Raw genomic sequence first — 26259 nt, forward strand, 5'->3', positions numbered from 1 at the left:
ATACAATTTCTAAGCAGTCTCAAGTTACAGGTTACTTAAAACTCCGCATCTATACAGTCCTCCCTGAAGACAAAGCAAAGCCCACAACCTCTAACACATTGTTCCTTTCTGGGTGATTAATCACTAGTATGGAGGTTTAAAATTTATTTCTAACATAGCAGAACTACGGAAGTTGCACAAAGAACATGATTAAAGAGGCAATACAATGCAATCAAAGCAAGCAGACAACTCAAGCTCTGGAAAAGACACTTCACTAACTCTTTTATTTCAAGAGTTCAAATCATCTTTGCACACACACACACACAGGACTTCCATCAAGTTCAACAGGAGCCGTGTAGCCATAGTGAGTGCAGCAATGGTACCCTGCTGGCACGAACATTTCTGGACATAAAGTTTTGCAGTTGCATATATGTATTTACATCAGACAGTTTTGTATTGAATTGCTTATTGACACTGAACGCAAAATCTGCTAATGCTTGGTATGAGTATCCTTCATTCCACTTTATAGTGCAGCACCAAGCCCTTACCTTATTTATAAAGAAGACTTTCAGCAAAGAAGAATATATTTTCTATTCATATGCATCAGCTTGCTTTTTAAAGGAGTTTATGCTTAAAAGGCCTCCTTCACATTCAGAGCAAGGTCTAAAATGCGTTTTAAAGTAAAGAAACTGCACTACACAAACAGAAGACAAGCTGTTTGGAGCAAACCTCTTTACATTTACACACTGACAAATGCACACAGAAGCATAGGTGTATGTAAACGAAGACAATCTGCTTCGGAAATCCTACACCCAACCTGGAGTCAGGTTGCAGATGTTGGGTGAGTGAGTGGAAGACCCAGTTCTGCAGTCAGTGCGTTGTGAGGACCTGCAGAGTTTTTCATCAGGAGAGCATGGCACTGGAAACAGAGCGATCCCTGATAAGGAGCCTGGGCAGACAACCCCTGCACTCCTGTTTACTGACAGTTTCTCCAAGGCTCCCACGTGACCGTCAGGTCCAAGTGGAAGGCTCCAGAGAACGGAAGATAGGCATTTAGGTTTAGACAGATATCAAATGCAATCAGACACTGCTGCCAGCCGGGTTCTCAGAAGAGAAGACAGACAATTTGTAACACATGCTCCCTTCACATGACACCCTGCGATTACAAGACTCAAGACACATATATTACTATTACCTCAACACACGCCAGTGTCTTGCTGCCAAGTTATTCAGCTGCTGAGGATGGACTTGTAGGACAAAGCAATATATCATGACTAGCTACGAATGAGCAAAGAACCACCACCCCCTTTCCCATGAAACCCAAAATAAAACCCATCATCTTTAATTCCAGACAGCCCACGAATCTCAATTTTCCTCTAGAGGGAAAAGCGTTCACTGCACGATGGGGTTTTATTTTTTTCTCCTCCCCTCTCTTTCCTCCTTAGGTTTGCTAACTCAAAATTCAATGTCAGAAAAAATATATATATATTTAGTCAGAAGTACGTCAGTTACATTTTTATTAACCTACTCCAAGGGAAAAGCTTCAGGGATTCACCATACAAGTATAAAACCCCTTTCAAACACCTAGGGGTTACTATATAACTTCATCCCAGCAGTCAATCAATGCAGTAAAAAAAAAACAAATTAAAATACTGAAAATGGATGCTTTTCCCCTCTTCCGTATGTCCAGTGATTGCTCTGTCACAGCGTGATGAGGTCTACCAAGTTGCCTTTAGGAGGGGTCATGTTGTCCGGAAAGAAGTTGACTAATGTGTCAAACAGCTGAGTTCTCTGCGCGTAAGTGTGGTCAACATCTGAAAATCCTGGGGGAGGAAAAAAAAAAAAAAAAGGGAAAGCAAGTCAGTGCTTACTACTTTAAATGCTCGGTTTAGCTGTGGAATACACCAGCTTTCCATTCTAAACAGAAGTTAACTACCTGCTGTGTTTTTTTCCCTGACTGAAGCCCAGCTAACATCTATAGCATCATGCTAACAAGGCTGCCAGCTTCTCATCCCACTACTGTATGCATGTAAGCAAATCGAGTTCATGTCACCCCGAGCCAACACTGAAATCAAAACGCCATAAAAAGTGGTAGGCAAACAGCTGTCAAGTTTGCGGACAGTCCTGAAGAAACGAGGGAAGCAAAAGTCCTCAGGGGACTGCTCTGATGTCCCAGAAAATAAGATTCATGTAGCTATTTTTATTTGGTGCCTCATTTCTTCTGTCCTCAGGCCCTCCTCATTATCTCATGACTGCCTTAGCCAGAACTGGTGCTCACACTGCTCAGTTTTTCATGAGACAAGCTCTACTGATGGTAGGAGTCCCGGAGTCAAGAGCTGCTCTTTAATTGCTGGGCTGCACTGCGGACCCAGCCTGCATCCTGGCACAGGGTCCCTGCAAAATCATTTTGTGAAGTGCCTCCTCCTGACAGAGGAGGGTTTAGTCTATCACTGCAGCACTGTTTATCCAAATCCTTATACTTAAAACCATCAACAGCAAGAACAATAGATCAGGCAAACAACGATTTCCTTTGCTTTGTACTACTCAAATCACTGGTATCTCGAAGGAATGCTTTTTAATTCACTTCTCAGTTAATCAAAGTCAAACATGTTAATCAAACCAAGGGGAAGGGTGGGGGGTTGGTTGTTGTTTTATCATAGCAGCATCACTTGATGCATGTGTCCTCCAATCTGTAAAGCCAATCTCTGAATACAGCACTGTATTGTAAAATGCAGTGGTGTTACTGTGGGAAAATCTAACTCATCTTTCAGAGCACTGAGAACTAGGAGAGGGGAAAAGCAAAAGCAAAACACGTCCCTGAAACTCGCATTTACTTCCCTTAAAAAACCATATTTTAAAACAACAGCATCAACTAGGTAACACTCCCCAAAGTCAGCAAGGCTTCTTCATCCAGCAGGGCAGATAATGAAAGCTTTTTCCTTCCCTCTATTCCTTCCACTGGGAATTACATGGTTCGTCAAAACCAAAGCGATCCTCACTCCCAGCCAGAGCCCAGCAGCTGGCTGGCAACACAGTTACAAGAATGCAAATTACGCCAATAGTCTTCCTATAGCTTGCCCAGGATTAATATCTGAACTGTTTAAAGCACAGTTAACTGGATAGAATAGCGAAACAAATTACGGCTTTGGCTGAGGCCTCCTGTTTTCAGACCTACATGCCACTGCTTTCTTCACTCTTGACATCCTGCCCAAAATACTCATTTTGCAAAGAACAGAGTGAACCAAACTACTCCAGGAATTGCAGTTATCCCAGCAAACAGAGCCACAGCCATGCTGTGAGATTCCAAAGTGACGTGACGAGATCCTGACCAAAGCTTCTGTTTATCTGGGCAACAGTAACGCATCAGATGTAATAAGAGACACAAAATGATCCCCAGAGGCATGGATTTAAAAGCACTGGTGACAGATGTTTTAAATATGGGCTCAAGGCATTGGGCATTGGTCGTAATACTCTTTAAAATGCCTATGCATTTTCAAACTGAAAAAGGCTCGTGATACTCATAAAAGCATGATATTAAAAAGAAAATACACACAGAAGAAACAAACAGTAATGATCTTTAGGAGAGGGAACATTCTTCATGCGATTCCTCTGATACACAATACTCACCGAGAGTGGTGAAATCCGAGCCAGACTTAAATAAAGCTGAGGCAAGAAGCTGAAACTGCAAAACAGGAGGTGGAAGAAGAAAGAAAACAAAATGTTATTAAATGCACTGGCAAAAAAAATATCAACCCAACAACCAACAAACAGCAGCTTTAGAGTTGCTGGGTTTTCGCTGCATAATCCTTAGAGCTACTGTTGCATGCACATGAGTAACAGCGGGCAATGCACTCACGTGAACAACACAGCTTGGCAGCACAAGTTAAATGTTTTCTTGTAGAGGTCTGAGTTAGACCAACCAGTATCGAAAGGGTAATTGGTACAGTACAGTGTGAACTGTTTTAACACACCAAAAGCTCTACATTTTGATAACCTTTCTGAATTGCCAGAACAGTTTGTACCACAAGCTTGCTTGAGGCAAGGTCTTTTAAAGTTTAAAAAAGGTTCCATGCTTGGGAATATCAGAATTAAAAGTGGATTAAGTATCACATTCATATTCTCCCTTAATATCATAATGACAGATAGTGAATATTAGCTTTCTCCAGCCCCACTGCTGTTTTCTGTTCCTAATGTTGAACCAAAGCTCAAAAAATGAGCTAACCGCTTAAAGGCTTGCAATGCTCTGTGTCCTCTCTGTATGTCTTTATACCATATGGCCCAAAGAAGGGTAAAATATGTAAAGGGAAGGAATGGGGAGAACACCAGAAATTAGATACTGATCAGTTTAGTTTAAATTTCAAGAAGGAAAAAAATAGAGGAACAATGTAGAAGGCGACAAGTAGCAGTCAATGCTGACTTAGCAATAGGTTGTATCACATCAATCTGATTTCTTCTAGAGTAGGGCAGCAGGCCACAGGGATGAGACATGAAACTCATTTTCTTTTTAATCTCGACTTTCATAGGACTTCATTTGCCTTTATATGATACCTAAGGTAAATTAGTGAGGAATCACTGAGCTTAAGCTAGCAGGGAATAACATATAGGCCAAGTAACTTTACTGGAGGTAGCCATGAGTGGTTCAGTATCAAAACAGAACCATGAATTACAGAAGAGAAACAGGGTCTGGCCTGAAAGCAGAGGACACGTTCATTCAGCTCACAGCTCTTGCACTACACTCATACTGCCAGCACGGCAGCAGACAGACTTCAGACTGCTTTTTTGTTTCATCCAGGCTATAGCGATGGCTGAAGATGCAATTCACTAGGGTCAAGTGCAAATCAACAAACCTAGCAATAACCAGTCGTACAAAACAGAACTGCAAAAATACATTTGCAAGCTGTAATAGATCACTGTCAGCCCATCGCAAAAATAACAAATGCAGAAGAAAACGAATGAAAAGGAGTCAGGTCTTCAAGTAAATCAAGTACTCCCACTGTTACCGAGGCTTGCAAATTCTCATCTACAATATAGCAACAAACTTTGAATGTCCAATATCAATTATCAGCATATTAGGAAAAAAATAGAAAAATCAAGTGGTTTAAAAACCAAGCTCTGTCAATACAGTTCCAAGAGTCAGGGTTGCACAGCCTCCACAGAAGAATGCCCAAGGATGAAAGAGCAATGAGTTGCAAATGTAAAATGCATCTACATAAAGGTAAACCCGCAACTAAGTGCAAGAACAAGAAAGCCTTCAGCAAAATTCAATCTGCCATCAAGAAAAAAAAGCAGTCTGAAGTAAGGATTGCAGCGTGTCAGGATAAACTTGCAGATCTTTGTGGAGGCTATCACAGGAAGTGATCAAGAGAGATATTTAAGAACTAGTTGGGAAGACAGAATTGACAGACTGCAGAACAGGAGGATGAGGTTGATTAAATACTCTCAGTGAGAGGTTTGATTACACATAATCAGAAGGGACTGCATTGCTACATGTGTATTTCACTGCAAGTGAAACTTGTAAGACTTGCTTGGCCCTGCACCAGTAACATCCATACAGAGACACCAAGTCTAAATAGCTCCAACAGTTCCAACAAAACCACTGGCCAAATCCACAGCACAATCCAGGTAGTAACTCACTGAACTGAGAGCAAAAATCAGTTGAAAAGACCTTCCGCCAACTATTCTACTCTTTACGTACTTTGAGTGATGAATTTCTGCTGCTGTGAGTTCCTTTCTAGCCTCTGAGGAAAGGAGTATCCTTTCTCCTTCACTGATGCCACTGCTGCAGAGTTATCCTTGAGAGTTGTGTATACTTTTGCTTTAAAATGATATTTTACGTATCATTTCACACTTAAAAAGCACTTCATGATAGAAAAGTCAAGCAGGTATATTATCAACATCAATTACGGAGAGCACTGAAGCTTTATGCTGGCACACCATATTTGCATTAAAATACCAGCTAACCATATAATGTTCTCCCAAATGGACCCCCAGTTTTTTCCCCCGATGCATAAGATTGCTACTGCTAAGTGAAGACCATGTCTCCTACACACCATTTATAGCATATATCCAATACAACTACTTCATATACTTCTGAGGAAAGCCCTCAGCATACTGCACATCCGACCTCCTGCATCCAGTACCAAAATGAAAGAGCCAATTAATGACCATCTAGGAAAAGTGATTTGCTTAATGTCACATAGCAGCTCCGTTACAGAGGCAGGACCAGATCTCAGTTATCCAGCAGAAGCATCCAACTGCTTTAATCATGACACCACCCATTTACTTCTGACAATCCCTTCACCGCGCTGCCTTCATCTACTCCAAAATAAGCCTCCATGCAAAATACAACAGTTTACTTCATTACACAATTAAGCTCTCCCTCAGAGATCCAATCCTCCTTATAAACTAATGTAAGTGTTCCTTAGAGATAGGCATATAAGACATCTAATGGAAGGTTCCACAACTATTTTCAGGTAAGAGCCTAATTAGGCCTCATAACTAATATTAATTCCAGTATTTTCCAACTTCTTCATGTTTCCAGTATTACCATTCTTTAATCAGTTTTACATGCTTCACCTAGGTTTCTACCTAATGCAAAACAACAGTTCCACTATGTGACAACCCACATAGGTTTTAGTATATCTGCTGCACAAAAGGAAGATCAGTATGTTTGGGATAACTGAGGGGATGTACAAGTTAGATGTAATTCCTCCTCCAGAAGGTCTGCAGCTGAGTACTCAGATTACGGTACAAAGAAGCTGACTCTGTTGGGATGGCGCCTCGTAGTGTAGGCACAAAGAAGGAACAAGAGGCCTACACTGCTTGAGGATGGAGCTGTCACAAGCTGAAGTCTGGGAGGGTTGAACACTTATTTCAAAGGCTCCTTGGCTCCAAAACCTCTGCTCCTGCAGCACTCAGAGCCTGAGGCTTTACAAAGAATCACAGCGGGACACGAAGAACAGAAGCATGCTTTTCTTAGCTCCTTCCAAGAACTATTTTTCCTATTTGGTCTTAAATTTTCCCAGAAATTTCACTCAAATGTAGACCTAAACAATACTTTTGGGCTCTGCTGGCTTTTATCTGGCAATTTTTTATTTTATTTTTTTAAAGAAAATCTCTAAAGAATTGAAAGTATAAAGCAGCCTTGAACAGGGGCCTCCAGCCTCAGGCTACAAATTAGCCAGGCCTCAAACTGTGGCCTCCAGGTTCTTGTTTCTTTTCCCTACCATAGTCCAAGAAAAACAGATTTCAGCTTTTACTTGCACTTGGTACCTACGTTTGGGCAAGCTTAAGTTTCTTCTCCAAAGTTTCTTCTTCCAAGCTAGGAAAATCTCAGTCTCATGGTCAAAAATGGCCTTGTTCTACTTGGGCAGCACTGGTCATTTTTTTGTAGGCTCTTCATTTCCTCTACAGACTGCTAAGTAAAGCAGCAGTGATGTTTTGGGTTTGATCACTCCAGTGTTCAGCTGATCACACACAAAGCTAATTGTGTTTCCTTGATGATTTTATGCTTTAGTCACATCCGTTTTTTTCTTGATACATAACTAAAGTACTTGGAATTCATCCTGAATTCCTGTTTCTATCACCCTTATGTCTTTATAAGCTTAAATGAGGGGAAAAAGCTTCAATTAAGGGGGAAAAATATACCACTAAATGCACATCTAGTCGTATATGAAACAGAACATCTGTTCTGGCAGATTTTTCTTTCCAAAGTCAAGAACTCCCAGTGTCAGTCTTTTACACAACTTTCATCTCCTAATGAACTAGGATGCACAGATAGACTTCAATGTGCTCTGGGGATTTACTCTCCTTGAACACAGTGTCACAAAAAAGATTCACTGATCTGAAAATGCTGAAATGAAGAAGTTTAAGTGATTTCAAGCAGAAACACAGTTAAAGAGAACTAGACCTGCAATTGCAGGCAACAGCAGAAATATAGTTGGCATATAGCCTACGACTATTAAAATAAGCACCTATGAGATGCCCACCTGCTAGCAGGCATCTACAGCTTCACTGTGTAATAACAGTAATAATAAAAAGGAAGTAAAACTATCATCCCATGAACGTTGCTGAAGTTCACAACAAAGGAAGGAAAAACTGAGGTATGTTCCTAATGTCAATCATTCACGCTACTTTAAACAAAATTGGTTACTAATGCCAAAGTAAGTTTTGAGAACAGCCTGTTTATTTTCTTTGGCATTCAACTCAAAACAGCTGAAGAGACTTGCCTAACGAAGATTGAAAAAAATTACTTCTATTATAAAACAAGTAAGCCTTACCCTGAAGTGAAATCCTTCGTGTACTACCATACCAGTCTCTAAAACTGTAAAATAGTCAAGGATAAAACTCATTTTGCTCCTTTCCAAAATTAAGAGTAGTCCTACGGAGAGGGAGAACAACACAGAAAAGAGAAACTAATTCCTTTAAAATCTGCCATCCTTAGAAGCCTTACAGTGTTCACTGGTTGCAGTCCGCACAGAACAAACCAATCAGATACACAGCTCTCAATTTCTCAACTACAAATAAAGACAGAGTACGTAGGTGTCTGTGCTGAGATAAACAATCAAATTGCTGCTTGCCATTTGATATGGAATCCAAAAAGCCTGCGTCAGTCCTCTGGAAAGCACAAGAGCTATTTGAAGATGTAATGCCAGAGCAAAAAGCCAACTCAATGCGATAACCGGAAGGTAAATTGACGTCAACTGGAAATACACCCAGTTACTACCAGTGCAGTGGCTGGCTCTAAGCCTCTGACCCAGCAGATCTGTCCTAGCGTAAAAAGCTTTACAAATTAAAGCTTTGTGATCAGCAAAATTTGCAAAACAAACAAACAAAAAACCTCCTGGAATTTGTTAAATAATTTTCAGACACCACAGGAATCGAAGCTCTCATTCTGCTGAATGGGATGCAATGATTTGGCAGACCTACACAGTAGCTATTGAATTTTTTCTTGGATCAGGCATTAGGCCTGTGGAGAAAGGAAAGGGTTCAACACATATTCACTTATATGGCTCATTCTATTTGAGCTTATATGCTTAGAAGAGGAGATTGCCGGAAGACCTCATTATGGCCTTCCAGTATTTAAAGAGAGATTTAAAGCAGGAAGGAAAACAACTCAGATGATGATAGGACAAGGGGGAATAGTTTTAAACTAAAGGAGGGATGGTTTAGATGAGATGTCAGAGGGAAGTTTTTCACTAAGAGAGCAGTGAGGTGCTGGAGCTTGTCCAGAGAGGTTATGGAGTCCCCTTTCCTGGATGTGTTTAAGGCCATGTTGGATGGGGGCTCTGTGCAATCTGGTCCAGTACTTCATCTAGTAGTTGGCAGGCAGCAAAGGAGCTGGAACTTGATGATCTTTTAAGGTCCCTTCCAGCTCATTTTATTATTCTATGATCATTAGCGTGCAGAATACTAGCGTGCACTGTCAAACCTTTATTATTATTTAGGAGAAGCTGGCCAAACACACACACAGCTTTCACAGATTTCTAGAACACAGATATACCACAGACAGAAAGGGAAAGTAGAGAACACAGGACAGTTTCATGTCCTGCAGAGTGAGATGGCAGAGAACTTGAAAAGCAAGCAACGGAATTGTTATTTCATGTTATTGGTTATTACAGGTTCAAATAAGAAGGTAAAAGTGCTATCACATTTAAAATAGGCATAATTGGCAAAGCCCCACAAACTACAGGAAATATCTCTTATAACTTATCTAATACTTCACACTATTTCTTTAATTCATTTTGTGAAGTGACACATACTGCAGTAAAGGAATCAAAAAAGGAAATGGGAGCAAATTCCTAGAAGAAATCAAAGAACAAGTCTACTAGAGAATATTAAAAATGCAGAAGAAATAAGAGTTTTAAGGTTAGCAAGCAATGTATATATGAAATCTGCTTGCAGCAATGTAGAAGGAAACCTCTTTCTATCCCCAAGCTATTTGGATATTGACAAGCCAAAATGCAAAGTGAATAGGTGTTTTATTTCCCCACCACCACACAACCAACCACAGACTCGTGACATTTCAGAGAGTTTACGTTTCAATTAAAGTTCCCAAAATACACACAAGTATGCTGGAAATAGAACAAAGGCTTAGTCCTCACTATTACAAGCAGAAATCCTATTTTATCTGGACACACAGTTGTAAAATGGCTGTTTCTAATGTAGTATGATCTTCCGTGTGGAGAAAATATGATACAGTGAAGTATCACGCTCTAGTTGAGCTTTTCAAACTGAATATAAACAAAATTTAAGAAACTTAATATCTGTGCTAGAATGTGAAAGCACAGTTCATATTTCTTTATAACTAGGACAAGGATTGTTCATTACCTCTTTTGTCTCCTCAGGGTCTGAGTGATCCACAGTTACATACAAATCATTCTGTAGGTACTTCAGTGCACTAAGGGGATCAGTCTGAGCTTTTTCTTCAAACCTGCAAAGAGGAGATAGAAATCTTAAGTGCGGCTACGTTCTTCAGGACTAAATACAGCTATTTCTACATAGAGCAGAGCCTACAAAACATTTAGACAAATACTTCCAAACAGTACAGCATTAATGGCAGCTCAACATCACATTTGCCAGGTTATGTGCTGTTAAGGCAGACTGAAACACAGCAGAAACGTGGTTTTTTTTGGAGGGGTGTAAAGGTTATTTACATTCCCGACTGAACAGAAGCCTGACTAAAATGAAAGATGAAGAATGCTCCCCGCTTCTAACAGACATCACAAGAAGGAACAGTAGGAACAAAAGTCCTCAGATTCAATGGCAACAGGACCCTGACAATCCACCTTTGGAAAGAGCATATAAATGTAAAATTTGGCTATGCCTCATCACCATTATTTTCTCATTTTCTTTTAATAAGGGGAAACATTAACTGCTGCAAATTCCTGAAGAAACACATACAGCCAGAACAAGATTATGGGCTCAGCACTCTCAAGGAGGAGCTGCTTCCCTAGAGAACTGAATTGGGTAAATAAGTCTAAAAATGATGAGGTTTAAAATTATCTATTTTCCTCCTACCATCTATCTGCTGAGTGCAGTATTATACTCTGTTGCCTCCTAAATCACTAACAGTTATCAAGTCTTCCCATGAAAATAGCTCAGATAATTCTAGATTCCAACGACGAGAACCTTTAAAACTACGTTCCCAGTTACTTAACAGCCATATATCAAATGTCATAAAAGAACACGAGGTCTTTTATTTGTAAGTCACACTGAATAGATCTCAAACTACCTGACCTGTAGCAATGGACATCTGTAATTTGAATTTTCAGTTCATCTCAAGATGCAAGCCACTTAAGTCCCAGAAAGAAAAGATTATGACTGTTACCTAATTTACAAAACAATTTGGTAATTAAACATTACTTCTTCCAACCAGTCACGCAGATACTCTCAGATGATGTTGCCACAGTCCAGAAAGCTCCAGCAAAGCAGCTAATATACCAGTTCCTAGCTGGTATGTTTGGTTCCCTGATGTACACCAAGAAACTGGAACACAGTGCGTAACATCCGAGCTTCTGCCAGAGGATATGTAGCAATGTTTTCTTTGAGTGAAACTTAATCAAGTGAAAACATGTAACCCAGAGTTGTTTCTGGAGGCAGTACAGCTGTATTTGCATACAACCACAGTGGTTAGTAAACCTCCCAGATTACTGGCAAGATTTTGATTTGTTCTTCTAGGTATTCACAAATATTGCATTGCTAACCTGCAAAAGGCCTCACCCCAGCAAGTCTCCTGCAGCAATTGGCTTGCTACCTCGTAAGTCTAAAAGAAAAAAGGAAAAACTGACCCTCGACCTCCAGCTCTTGGCAGAACCAAAGTATTCTCATCAAGAATGCAGAAAGAAGATATCTCTATTGGCTTCAAATCATTTGCTGAACCTTGAAGGACTCTTTAACTGTTACAATTTATAGCTTAAGGCAACACCACGAGCTTGATATTGAAAAGCTGTTTGCTTGAGTAGCAAATATAAGGTAGCTCTGAAACATCCAGAGTGCAAGTATCACAGTGCAGCTGAATTCCCCATAAGCGAGATCTTTCAAGTGATTCTGAAAGAGAAACACTGATGACCTCACTACAGAAAAGTCTCACATGTGCAAAGGAGTTCAGCCCCCAGACTTGATTAACATCCTTGTGAGCTGTCACTATCTCCTAGCACACTGCTTTAAAAACATACTCTATTTCCTTGGGAGGTGACAGTACACATGTTGATGAGCAGCAGAGTGAAGAGGAAACCTAAAAATTCTCCACAAATCCCCACACGATAGTCAAGACTTATTTTAGCTTCAGAATAACATCATAAAACCAGAGCGAAGTAAATGATTACAATTTTGCCATTTAGATTTGCCCGACAGCTTTTAATATTAAACTATTTTTTTCTTAACTATAAATAAACAGGAAATTTGCAGATCGCCATATAATCGGTGAATTAAAACATTTACAGGATACATACAGAGAGATGTTTAAAGATGATAAAACTTAGAGAGACTTTTGAAAAGAAAACTGCAGAACATCTTTTGTTTCTATACCTGTGCTTCCTTATGAGGTATTTGCAGTGTCTTAGCAGATATTCCTTTGAAGGTCGACAGAGCTTCAGAGACCAGAAATCATCTAATCTCATCTTTGGAGAGCAGGACTTGCCAGGATTTCCTCCAAATAAATAATGAACCTATAGAGGAAGACCAAGAAGTTTAACTGTTTATACATAGTCATTAGACACTGACACTCTCTCTCTTTTGGACAAGCTCCTCCAACTTATTATGAGCTTTATTACCCTCACTTTATCCTTTAGAAAATGAGGTTATCTTAAAGCACTTAAAATGTAAGATAATAAGACATCCATAGACCAGGCAATCTCTTTCTTTAGGAAAAACTTACAAGCACGATAAATCTTTGAGTAGATAACATGAGCAGAAGAGGATCTCATCCAATTCTTGTTGCCCTGTTCAAATTACTTAGCGCAAACAATACTCAAACTGATGGATTACAAGCCTCTTTTCAAATCTTGTCCTCAAAGACACCAAATTATCACCACCACAGAACAAGCAAAATTAAGGTGCCTCAATATCTGTAAGAGGTCTCTATTTAGGTCAAGCAGACCATATATATAATTGAGATTACTCCAGCAATCAGACTCTTGAAAGAAGAAATACCTATGCTTGTAAGTAAGACTCTGAAAAAAATGAACTTTCTGGATTAATATTCTTAACTCCAGTCAAAGTACTGTTGATGAAGACATGGCGCTGAAGGCATTACAGCTCAGATAAGTAGTCGCCTTCTTGAGGCAGAGAAGACCACAGTGTTCTCCAAACACAAGGGCCCCTGGAAAAGGGAACAGGGGAAAGTCCCAAAGATGCTCAAAATGAAGTGACAATTAGCCCAGTGTCCAGCACAATCTCGGGAGATGACGCAATAGATCTGTGTCCCTACATGCTCTGGAAGCTCCCAAATCTTATTTTTCTCTGCAAGACGAATTTATTTCCACTGTCTCTGGAAGGGCAGACTTAGCTCACCTGAATATGACAGCCTAGCTGAAAGGTATTTGATGCACTACCTGGGCACAAAGGAGGAATTAAAATAAAAAGGGATAACTACAGTGTTAAAGAGTTGAGAAAAACCGTTCTCAACAGTTGATCATGTTCAAGAGTTCTAGTAATGCAGAGGGACCAACCCTGGAAACACTGAATGCAGTATGTAAAAATCATTTTGTTGAAGGTAGCTCAAATGAAGTAGACTCAAGTAGAGCTTCGGATACTTTCAGAATATGGCAACTTTGAAATGCAAGGCTAGACAGAGAGAAGAGAAAGAGAGCAAAGAGGACTGTATTTCTTCACTTTTTTACCCCCTTCACATCATTTCATATTTCAGGCTCTAAATTGCTGATACTAACCATGACAAAGGGTCTTCAAATACTGAGTTTCAAGAAGTTTAATAGGCTACTTATCTCCACAGCTTTAAAAATAATCACTCAAAACAATGTATTCTACATCCTACTGATGGAGGCTCTCCTTATTTATATTGAGAGGAATGTAGAAAGGTCATTTGAACAGAGGTTTCTAAAAATAAAGGCTCTTCAAAACAAGCACATCAAACAGCTCTTCGGATAACGCTGAGCAACTGCCACAATTTAGCAACTTTCACAATAACTTACAAAATTCTACTCTCAATCTCATACCTTACACATTAGAAATAAACAATTAAGGGTAGATCAGTATTTATAATCTATCATTAACACGCTCAGTGAAGTCAAAAGATAACATTGCCATACAGGAGCTGCACCTATTCCTCCTTAAACTTCCCCTTCCATCTGCAAGCTTTTCCAAATTTAATTAGCATACTATGGAACTAAAAACATAAATTAGATTTATCTCTACCATTTTAGGCTGTTTCACACTAAACAAACCAATTTTAGAAACAGTTTAATCGCATCCTTGAAAGTTGATGTGAATTTGTCACCACGATTTAAATTCATAGGTTAACAAAGTTACAGTAACGTAATCGCTGGGTTTGCGTTAACATGCATAAAGACCTAAATCTGCTCATCACTCATGTATACGTTATGAACAATTTTAAGTACAACATGACCTTTCCCCCACAACTTTCCTATAGGCCTCCTATAGACTGAAGGCTGTGCTGCCATTCAGCAAGACCTGGATGGACCAGAGAGCTGGGCAGCAATAAACTAGATGAGGTTTAACAAAAGCAAGTGTAAAGTCTTGCACCTGGGAAGGAATAACCACAAATATCAGTACAGGATGGGGGCATGACCTGCTGGAAAGGAGCTCTGCAGAGAAGATCTCCAGTCTCCTTACAGAGAGGGCCTACATCTTCCCTGTCCTTTATTTTATCACTGATATATCTGAAGATTTTTTTCTTGTTCCCCTTTATGTCCCTGGCTAGATTTAATTATATGTGGTTTTAGCTTTCTTAACCTGATCCTTGGCTCTGCCAACATCTTCATAGTCGCCCCAGGTAACCCAGTCCTGCTTCCACTCCCTACAGACTTCCTTTTTTAGCTTAAGTAAATCCAGGAGCTCCTTGTTGATCCATGATGGCCCACTGGCATTCTTGCCTGCCTTCCTTTTTCTTGCAATGCAATGCTTCTGCGCTTGGAGGAGATGTTCCATGAATAATGACCATCTTTTTTGGGTACCCCTTCCCACCAGGGCTTTATTTCATGTCACCCTGCCAAGGAGTTCTCAAGAGAAAAACATTCCCAACAAGAGAGAAGAGAACAATGACATTGCCAACATTTCTTATAGAAATGTTAATGGTCTGGGAGTATTTGGAGGGATGAACGCAACAGCTAAACTAAAGAAACAACTCCAAGAGGTTTTGAGCTGAAGTCCCTGAAGATAATGTACAAAGCTGCAGGTGCTCTCAAGCACAAGAGAAGCCAGTAGCTTGCCACTTGACAAACCTGCATTGTTTGTAGGAGCTATCCATAAGAGGGAAAAGTACAGCTCATTTCAAAACACATTAATGCGTTAGCTGAGTAATCCAAAACAGTTACCACCAAACAGGCAATATTTTCATTGTACTATCTCTGAAGAAGCAACTAACACTGGATAAACAGCAAAAATAAAATTACTGTCTATGTATTTAGACTCTCATACCTTGTGCAGCTCATCGTAAACCAGTTGATGGGCAAATCTTGGGCAGGGCTCTTCTTCCTGAAGACTTTTACCTGGATTTTCTTTGGCTGCTTGGTCATTTTTATAGACACAAGACCTAAAATATATGACAATAAGTACTGATTAATAGGATAGTATTTTGCATACAGTAGGGATGAGGGAAATCTAGATCACAAACTTTAGCAAAAGTACCATTTTAATCACTAATCTCTTTCCCTCACTGACTTTTTTGTTTTGTTTTGTTTCCAACTGGAGGTCTTACAGAGAGACCTTGACAAACTGGACAGGGGAATTGCCAAGTGCATAAAGTTTGACAACAGCAAGCGCTAGATTCTGCAACTAGGATAGAGCAACTCTGGATATTCATAGACTGAGGATGATAGGCTTGGAGAGTAGTCCCACAGAAAGGGAGCTGGGGGTTCTAGTTGATAGTAGCTTGAATCTAGATCAGTAATGTGCCCTGGAAAACATACCCTGGGGTCCATAAGGCCCAGCACTGCCAGCCAGGTGAGGTAAAGGATTGTCCTTCTCTGCTCTGCACTGTGTGGTCTCGGCTCAACCACAGGGTGAAGTTTGGATGTCACAATATAAGAAGGACATAAACTCTTAAAAGAGCATCCAAAGAGAGCTACAAAGATAGGAAAGGGCCCAGAGGACAAGAAGTACAAGGAACAGCTGAGGTCCAAAACCAAAGTTCTTCAGCCCAGGGCATAGAAGGCTGAGGGAAGGCCCCATAGCAACCTACATCTCCTTGCAAGAACTGGTGACAGTAACAAGGCCAGAGGGAATAGCATGGATCTGTCAGGGGAGGGTCCAGCGGGGAATTAGGAAAATGTTTTTTTACCTTGAACATTTCCTACAGGAAAAACTTCATATAAGCCCTTACTTCTTCCCCCATTTCCCACCTGTCTCCAGTGAAGGAAGAACAGTTTCCTCCCTTCAAATGGCTTTCTAAATACATTGGGAAAGAAAACCTGAAAGGAACTGAGTCTTCAAGATTACCAGTGCATAGTTATAAATTATTACATAGTTACTTGGTAAGCATGACTGTGATAAAGACTGCTGTCTAAAGAAATCATTGTAGAAGTTGGAAGTTTTCCCCTTTAATTGACTTACCAGCTGTTTCTCACAATGTCATAAATCCAGAAAGAATTCCTTACATTCTCTTCCCGCTTCTCCTTATCTTTACTGAGCCCGGACAAGACATGGATTTCATTCAGTTCTGGATCGATGGTAGCCCTTTGAGTGAAACCTGTCATTGGAACTGACAAAAGAAAGAAAATAATAAGTTGAAGGCTAAAAATAAAGGAGGATACAGGAAAGGATCCAAGCATCAGATAAAAGCATTATCCTCTCTATGAACTTCTAAGAGAGGAATAGTGGGATATTCTAATATCCACGGTACAGGCACAAGATTTTATTCAACTACCTTCTCAGTATTCTGGATGAAGAGTATCTTCAGTTCAACCTTGCTATTTATTATCCCTATCTTCTGTTTTTTAAGTACTTTCACCTCTTCAACTTTCATATAAAACCAGGTGAACCCAGTATTTTCTATTTTCCACAGCATTCTTGTTATTTACCACCACTTAAAACTGAAGCATCTCTAAACAGGAGCTATGTAGAAGTTGCTAAGTAAAACACTCGCTCCTCACATGTGCCCTCCAAAGTCACATTAGAGAGATGAGAGGAAGAAACACTGCCCAAAGGTTGATTTTCTTCTCCACTAAGAACAAGTCCTGTACAAATTCTCTTATTCCCTTATTTGTGATACCTGGAAGCATATTAAACACCATCCTGAGAGCTGCTGTTTCCTAGAGAAAAGCATAGACAAGGTGTGAAAAACTGCTGCCCTCAAAAATGAGAAGAAAGCTGCATTGCAACAGAGCTAGACTATATATTTGCAAGATAAAAATGGAATGATTTTGTCATTATCTCATCACGTAAAAGGAAGCATTGATTCCCCAATATTTAATTGAGCTTGAAAGCTCAAAAAAAAAGAAAAAAAAATCAAGATAAACTTATGATCACACAGCTCACAGTCTTGCATAGTTTTCTTTAGGACAAATATTTCAAGGAAGTTTTCTTTATTTCCTGTATGGCTGTGGTATAATTGCTATGCTACTCTTCTGTTCCACCTTCAGATTTAGAAGTACATTTAAATACTGAGGATTCCAACAGTTTTCATCATAATTCCCTGAAAGAAAAAAAAAGGTCAGCAAATTTGCTTGGCAGTCCTTTTTGTTTGTTGTATAATTCCCATTTCCTGTTTCCCTAGGCAACCATCCTTCCAAAATGTATTTGCGAAAAACACGTGATCTTTGTTTACAGATCCTGTTTGTCTCATTTCTCTTTCTGGGTCAGTTTACAAAGGCTGGTAAAGGTTCCTGGATTTCAATCAAGATTTTGGCATGAAAAATTCTCAGAACTCTTGTATTTTGCAAATTCTTCCCTGCAATTAACTACACAGCCTAGAAAACAAGACCTGTGCTAATAACGCCATTTAATTTTGCTTTTCAAGAACACACAAAGCAGTGTTTTGTAAACCTATTCTCTAATAGACCTGCATCTCATTCTTTGCTGTTTTCATGTGGTACACTAGGAAAGTAATAAACGTCAATTTGAAAATCCTAGGCAGAAAAGCGTTACCAAAATGTTTAGCAACACTGAAAAGCAAACATCTCTTAAAAATGATTACCTTTCATTTAAATGTAAGTAGGAACTGAAATATATACCGGTAAGTCATTTTTAGAGCCCTGTCAACCAAATTCTGGCTTATTGCTTTTATGGAAAAGCACGAGGCAGAGCCTTTCAAGCCTTCATCACCATAAACCCGCCTATTTTGACCTCTGTTTTGCCATGAAGTTTCAAAGGAAAGGTCATCCAGTTTGTAAGCAAATGGGTAGAGAGCAAAGGAGAAAAGAAAAGCAGGGAACAACGCTCGATCTAGAACAACTTTATGATTTGCTTTATTGGTAACCCACGAGCAAGTTTCTAGACCAAGTCTAAGGAGGACTGTGAAAGTCACCCAATGAGGAAACTGACAGCAAAAAAGACAATTAATGACTAATTTTTGAAAAATATCATATGGTATGTCTTTTTGCATTGTCAGGGACTGAATCATTGACCCAAAAGGATTCAGTCCAAGGCGCATGTGAGATATTTCTAGCGAGAGGCATCTAAATTTGATCAACAATGCTAATGTAGACGGAAAATGCCTTCACGACCCTATCTGCTGCTTTTAACATTCAAGGCCATGTTGGGTTATTAGAAAAAAAAGCATGCAAATCTTCAGAGCATTAATATCCTAGGCTCACTGAAATGAAAATTATTATAATCATGAGGAATATGGTTAGCATATTATCACCGATACAGAAAGTATATGAAACTTGTCTATGGAAGTCTCACCCCTCCTGAAATATTAAATGTGTTCTGTATATAGCTCATGCTTGATTTCCTGAAGCTGAAGTTATTATTTATATCATGAAAGAGGGAGAAGTTCCACAGTTTTTTGTTTATTTCTTGGAAATAAAATAGGATTCACGTGCAGTAAACTGCAATTAAAACTAAATTCCAAGCTCCTCACAGTGATATGTTGGCCTACTCTTGAGACTAAATGCAGAAAATTTATATCCAAAAATATAAACTGCGTTTAGTAGGGACTGAAGATGAGGAGCAACTTGCATCAACTCTGACCTATGTAATTAAGCAGATGCTATACGAGACGAAGCACACAACACATAGGAAGCTGACAGCTAACCTTCTGCCCAAGACATAAGAAAGATAGGTGCAATATAATGTGAGGGAAAAAAAAGCATGATAGATTTGGTGAACAGGGCCCTCAAAATAACCCAAAAAGGACATAAGGCAAACTAGGAGATGGTGTGATATTTTACAATAGAAACATCAGAGATGCTTGTCTATAAACTCCAATCCTTGACAGCGCAAGGGGCTACATAAAATCATCATGACTGACAAACGCTGCCACTAGGGGGTAAGAGAGCATCATTTCCAAGTGCAGCCGGCTTGCAGTCAGCACTGGACATAATTCAAATGATTGAGGTCAGCATATTAGAGAGGGACAACGGCTGTAAACCCTTGTGATATTTAACTAATAAAACATACTTTGGGACGGAAATTAAATTTCACATGCAAGACGTTAAATTGAATTTATGTCAGTAACAGATTGTTTAGGATCTTTTTTTGTTGTTTTTGGTGTTGGTGCAATCTTTTTTGTTGTTTGTTTATTATTTTAGTAATTATATATTTTTAAGAGTCAGTTAAAAGTCATAAACAACATGGGATGAGAATCAGACAGTAATGCCAGCGGACTTGGAGAGCTAATATTTGCAATGTACTGGATCCAAGTACATAAAGCACTCAGAGCTGCACGGAAGATCCCTCACTCTTGTGCTCCTCTGCAGAAGTAGATGTAAATCAGCTCTGGAGCAAAGCTCCACTGATTTCATGCAGTCTGGAGTTTCTCTCTGGCCCCACTATCACTCGGATCAGCTGCAGGCAGACAGCTCGAAGGACAAAACAGCAGCTGGCAATGGAGGGCTGGATGTTTTGAACACGACACTGGCCCGCTGCATAGAAGCCAAGCTGATATCACTATGACAGTACATCACAGATTGAAGAGGAAAAGCTGTGCAAAGAAACTGCTAAACAGAACGCAAAACCAAAAGCACGTCCAGAAGAAAGTGAGTATTTTTCATGTGCTACTGCACCTTTTTCCCCATAGTCTCGTTAACTGCTCCAGCACAGACAGTAACTAATACGAACAATAACTAATTGAAAAGCAAGGGAACTGAATCCTCTCTCCTAAACTTGGCATTTTAGTTTTATCGAGGAAAAACAAAAAACTTACAGCCTCTGTATTCGAATAAACAGCTAACCAGGCCTTGAGTTACGTAACTGGCTGCACTCAAAACAAACAGTATGAGGGCTGCTCTGAAAGTAATGCCTCTTATTTTGTCAGCCCATCAGGTTGGTGGTATGTCAGTAGATGCTGAGCCTTCAAACACTTAACACTTTGTTGCAGCTTGACAGATGGCAGTGGAGGGGCAGTCTGACAGAATGGCATCTGTCATGGAAGTGCATATGAAGCAAAAGTGTGCCACTGAATTCCTCTATACGAAAAAAATAAATCACACCCATCGACATTCATCGACGCTTGCTGAACACAAGCACAGTGTATACAAGCACAGTGAGGCAGTGGGTGGCACCCTTCAGCAATGACTCTGTCACAGCAACTGTGAAACAGTCACTTCCAATATACAGCTAACAGTGGTGACCATGCTGAAAAATTGTGCTTTGTAGTCAAGAATTTGCTCTATCAGATAGCGTTATTGTGCTCCTTCTATCTGTTGTAGTGTAGGAAATAAGTAGGAAGTGGTACTTTCAGAGCAAACAATGTAATTCCTGACAAAGCTCTGCTAGAATGCTGAGTAACCATGTACAGTGTCAATTCAGTCTTCTAGAAAAGTGACACCTAATCATGCAACGGATATGCTCCCATTAGTATAATCCACACCTAAAGAGTTTGTTTTTTATCACAGTGATCATTTCAACAAGCTGAATATTTTCTGGCTTGCGTGTACTAACAGCTACAGTTGTTTCATGCACAACGTTGACTGCTGCCAGTATCTAAGCAAGAGGAAAAACAGAGCTCTCACACAGAGGCAGAGTTTGCAAAGCAATAAACTGGAGTTCACATAGAGGTGGATTTCATAATACTAGACAGAGGTTTGGAAATTAAATCCCATTTCTTACTGGACAAGAAATTATAGCAAGTTTTTAAACATGCTCTGAACACAAAGAATAGGCAAACGTAATATGAAACTCCTAGTTTGAGAATCACTTCGGAAGGATTCACTAAGGGAAGCAAGTTCATTGATACAGCACTTTAGTGCCAGCTAAATTACAACTACCTCAGAGCATGCTACTGCAAATCTTGCTACAAGTGAGATGAAAGCATCCTCCTCCTCATGATACCCCATGATTAAAAGAGCAGAGAAAACTACATCACATTACTGCTGTTCACCAGAATCTAGAATAATCCTGCAAGTAAAAACCGGGGGGAGGGGAAAGTGGTATGACAGCAAGTTGCTACATACTCCTTATAATTCATAAAGCTGAAGCAGCACCCCTCCTGAACTTTAATGGAGCAGAGCAACAGAGACAGTATTCAGGCCTGCTGTTGACATAGCAAGATAATAATTATTCTCTTGGATTTTTCATGATGAGACTGTTTGGAAGCCAGCCAAGGAGACCATGTGAACTGTTTGGCTGTTATACCAGAAACAAAAAAATAACAAATGAGCAACACTGATGTTCAGTGAGTAGGTTCTCTCAAGCAATGAGAAATCTTGGAGAAAGCAGATCGTTTAGTAAATTCAAATGCAATTCTGCTAAGTGTTCCCTGCAGAGCACTCTTAGGTTTTGGTGACTGCTGAGCATCCTCACCTTCAAAGACAAACCTAAGTGTTTTAAGATTGGTTCAGATAAGCATCTCACAAGAGATAGCGTATATCACCAAAAAAAGTGCTGCCATGTTAAAAGATATGCTGGCCACTGGCAAGACAGACAGGACAAAACATGTTAGGTATGTCAAACAGGCAAATCAAAATGAGACGTGTAGATCAATTGTCCAAGCTGGCTCCAAACTATGCTTTTTATTTTGATTAATGTTTTTCCAGCAGTGCTTTTGCTTTACATTGTCGCCTCTGTCCGTGGTCCTTATTGAAGAATACTCCGCTCTGGAACATGTGTGATTTCCCATGTCCAACAAGCATCTGCCCGAGCAGAGCAAGGAAAATTTGACAGGGAATTAATATATCTATTAATTATATATGTATGTATATAGACAGTTTGTCCTTGAGAACTACTTCACAATTAAAAAGAACTATAAGAATACACAGGGCTTGCTCTTGTTTGATTTTGTTAGTTATTCATTGGATACAGGATGATCTCTGCTCTCCTGCAGCAGGAAATTCTCCCTCTGACACACTACCTGAGTCAGAGCCAAACAGGATTATCACGGGAACCTTGACCACAAGTGCTCCCTCCCATCAGCTACACTGGACCTGAAATGACCGCCCACGATTAATCATACACTGTGTGCTGAGCAAGTCAGGCAAGCTGTCAGTATAAACTTTTGAAGACGTGACATCAGTGACATCTCTAATCCATACGTATGTCTAAGACAAACGTGTGGCTTGTGAGACTTGTGTTATTTCGGATTTTTGCCTTGTTTGACTTTTTGGGGGCTGTTTGTTTAGTTTTCATTTTCCCCCTACGAATAATTGCAAGTCTAACTTGCAATTTAACTGCTCTAAAAGGGTTCGTCTATCAACATGCATACTCCTGCCTCTTCTTTAACCACATGCTCTGCTCTTCAATCATACTATATGTACTCCAATTTCATCACTAGTGCCTTTGTTCTTATTAGACTCGTTATCACAACGGAAATCTCCCTTCCTCAGTCCCGTTTTGGCCATTTCTCCAGCTGACCTAATGAATCTTGCTTGTGATACTTATCACACCAGCGAAGGATAACCAATATGAAGAGTTTTAACTCTATTTTGGTGCCTTCCTCTGACAACAGGGAGAAAGCACTAGCGTTTTGGTTGCACTGAGCTGGAGGAAGCACCAGTGCTCACCCCATGGAGGAGGCAAGTGCAACTGGAAGACAAAAAGAGGCGTGAGACTTGTCTACGCTCAAAGCAGATTCAGTAACAAGAGATTTTTAGTAGGCAAATCCGGGAGAGCTCTATATGCAAACCAATCTTTCAGAAGCTGTACCTTGGTCAAATCTTAATATTTTCCAAATAAACAAAGTATGTCTGAACTTGCTACAGCTTACAGTCCTTTATCTCAAGCACATTATCTACGCAAGGAATTGATTTTCCACAACCAACAACTAAAGTACTACAAAGAGTAAAGAACGACTAAATAGCATCAACATCTCATCCACAAGATCAGATAGTAGCAAAACCAACACATCACCATAATTTTTTGGTGTAGCACCTACTTCATATTACTGATACGCCTTCATGTTTTACTACATTAATTTTTTTTTCTCGTCTTCTCACTGCTGCACTGGAAATTTTAAACAAATGAACAATTAAGTTTTTAGATAAAGTAAAAATAGCTCAACTAAGAATAGAACTGAATGCCATATGCGAGCCAGAAACAAAATGTAATCATGGGACTTTGTAGGAACATTTAGGTCAGGCACCTTCGACTTGACTCATCACACCAAGCAGCATAAAACTCCACAGCAACCAATCACTTAGTTCACGCAGATCAAACCAACATACCATCACCTAACAAGAACACAGAGACTTGCTTTTTGGGGGCAAAAAATAATGCTATCAATATTTACTGTCTGTATGTATCAGGCATTTTGCTCTGTTCCTGTTAAGACGCACAGAATTTTAGCATTTTCTTTCAAAAGCAAAGGAAACATTGGAATCTGTTTGTTTACTTTTCACATATACAACAACCATGAACTGAAAGTCTTGTGAATTATTTTCAATGACTCATTTCTTACCATGCCTACCATTCACCACTCAGGGGCCTGTGGGAACGGGATGGAAGGTTAAATAATTTATTCTCATTTGCTTAACTGAACTTTGCAGATAATATATTCACTGAGAGGTGGTGATCAGTGTCTTTACTAGCTTTAATACAAGCTCAATAACTTTCAATGTGAAGTTAACACAAGTGATAGTTCACAACCACATATTTCAAAGCTTCAGGCTATTAAGAAATGCAGTTTTAAAAAAGCAAAATGGAAGAATGCTAGTAAAACCATAAGAAAAAAAAAAACAAAAGAAACCCAAAACTTAGAAGTCTCTAACGACCACAGTGTGTGGATATGCACAGAGCAGCATCAGGCAACATGCAGGCACCTTATTAAATAAGACTGTCATCAATACAAACTGTTTCTTGGAAGCAATGAAGTAAATAAATCATTCCTGAGAGTAAGTGTTTGGGTACTCTTCTCCTTCACTGACATACCTAAATTGAATGAGCAAACAGTAACTCATAACCATCAATAATTTACTTCAGAAGTTCAGTAAAATTACTCGTTAGGATTAAGCCTGATCAAAATATGGTGACAATCCTAGATTTAAGGTAAAAAAAATCAGCCTCTTGAGATTTTGGTGGCTGGACCAAGCTTGTTATTACATTACACATAATACCAGAAGCATTAATAAATTCTCTCATCACAGTAAACAGTATAACACAAATTTCAACTTCCAAGCCACAGGCTCAAAAATCAGGATATCTGCAAGAGCGGAAAACAATGTGCTTTATACAAGCTGAAATTCTCTTTCCAAAATGACCATTCTTTTCCTTTTATGTCACGTTTGAGGAGAAAAGGCTTAAAATCGATTCTTTAAGGCCGTGTCTTCTGGGTGTTTTTAGAGGATTCTGGTAAACAGGACTTCTGTATACAGTTCCAGTCTCATGAACCAAACAGGACTGAAACTTTACTCCATACTCCTAGCAGATTTAAGCTCTCCTTCCTCAATTTAGAGAAAGTACATCAGCTCATGTGCAGCAGAAACCTCATTTTCCTCATCAGCTCTGATAAGGCAAAATAACCTCTGCCCCTCTGTTCCATTTCTTTCGATATCCTACCTGCCTTTCTGCATCTCAAACCAAGCTAATGATTACTGTTTCACAGCACCTTTAACTCCATAGAAGTTAAAAAGCTCCTTTCCCTGTTCCCACAGACAATCATTTTTAAGTTTTTCCCTTATTTTAGCTGAAACTGCAAAAATGCTCTTTTAAGTTTAATTTTGCTGGTTTTTTTTCCATTATTTTTTTCTTTTTGTTTGTTTGTTTGATGGGCATATGGTTTCATGCATCAATTATTTGTATTGCGCTAAAAGACGGAGGTATCAAATGACGAGGAGGACAAAAGCGCTGGCATAAGTTTAACCTACATACTGTGGAGTTCACTTGGGTACACAGGGCTGGCTAAGGATGCTAACCTGATACCACAGGACTCCGCAGTTGGCCATTCATCTACTTAGCAATATATTTCTCATTTGTACCAATGTGAAGGTCTTACTTGGTAGTCATACACTTACCCATCCCTGAATCTTTCTTAGTACCATCTGATATGATATCCACATGGTCGCTGTCTACATCGTAGCTGAAGAAATCATTCAAGTAAGTTTTTGATCTCTGGCCACCAAATACATATAAGCAGCGATTTTTCTAGAAAGGAAGAAAAAAATATTCCTTAACCGGGTTCCTTATTTCTGTTTCACAGAAACATTAATGAATGAAAGAGTAACACATTTTTCTTCTAAATTTAAAATCAAGCCAATTTGGTAAACATCTACTACATCTATATCCACAATGATTGACAGAATTATGCACAACAGTCTGTTATTAACGGACTTAGTAAAAATGACGTAATTCTTGATTCCATTCTTAATCTTTTTCATTCCTGTCTTCTCAGTTTCAAGAGCTACACCCATATACTGAGGGTTCCTATTTCTCCACCCCAAACAAATGCAATTTTAGAAAACATTATTTTCTCAGTCTAAGACTATAAATCTGGATCCAACAGAGTATTCATTCCAGAGTAACCAAGCAAATTTTACACAGTAATGGATACAG

At 39.4% G+C, this 26259-nt stretch overlaps 1 protein-coding gene across 6 annotated transcripts in view; it reads right to left on the bottom strand.

Annotated features, from left to right (window-relative positions):
- Positions 1 to 235: 235 nt before the first annotated feature.
- Positions 236 to 26259, bottom strand: part of MKLN1 (muskelin 1) — a 94548-nt gene continuing 68524 nt past the window's right edge. For 5 of the 6 annotated variants that reach the window (XM_085546338.1, XM_015862503.3, XM_085546378.1 and 2 more), the window contains 7 exons: positions 25722 to 25851; positions 16729 to 16876; positions 15595 to 15709; positions 12508 to 12647; positions 10309 to 10411; positions 3607 to 3661; positions 236 to 1802 (listed from right to left, as the gene is read on the bottom strand). In XM_085546338.1, the coding sequence (XP_085402464.1) occupies positions 1681 to 1802; positions 3607 to 3661; positions 10309 to 10411; positions 12508 to 12647; positions 15595 to 15709; positions 16729 to 16876; positions 25722 to 25851 (813 nt within the window). In that variant the 3' untranslated portion in view covers positions 236 to 1680. Of the gene's footprint in view, positions 1803 to 3606; positions 3662 to 10308; positions 10412 to 12507; positions 12648 to 15594; positions 15710 to 16728; positions 16877 to 17652; positions 17810 to 25721; positions 25852 to 26259 lie in introns of all 6 variants that reach the window. The other variant, XR_014945694.1, reaches the window with a different exon arrangement.

The sequence above is a fragment of the Coturnix japonica genome, chromosome 1 (genome assembly GCF_054131305.1).
Source record: "Coturnix japonica strain WE chromosome 1, WE-NBRP24, whole genome shotgun sequence".
In the NCBI taxonomy this organism is placed as follows: Eukaryota; Metazoa; Chordata; class Aves; order Galliformes; family Phasianidae; genus Coturnix; species Coturnix japonica.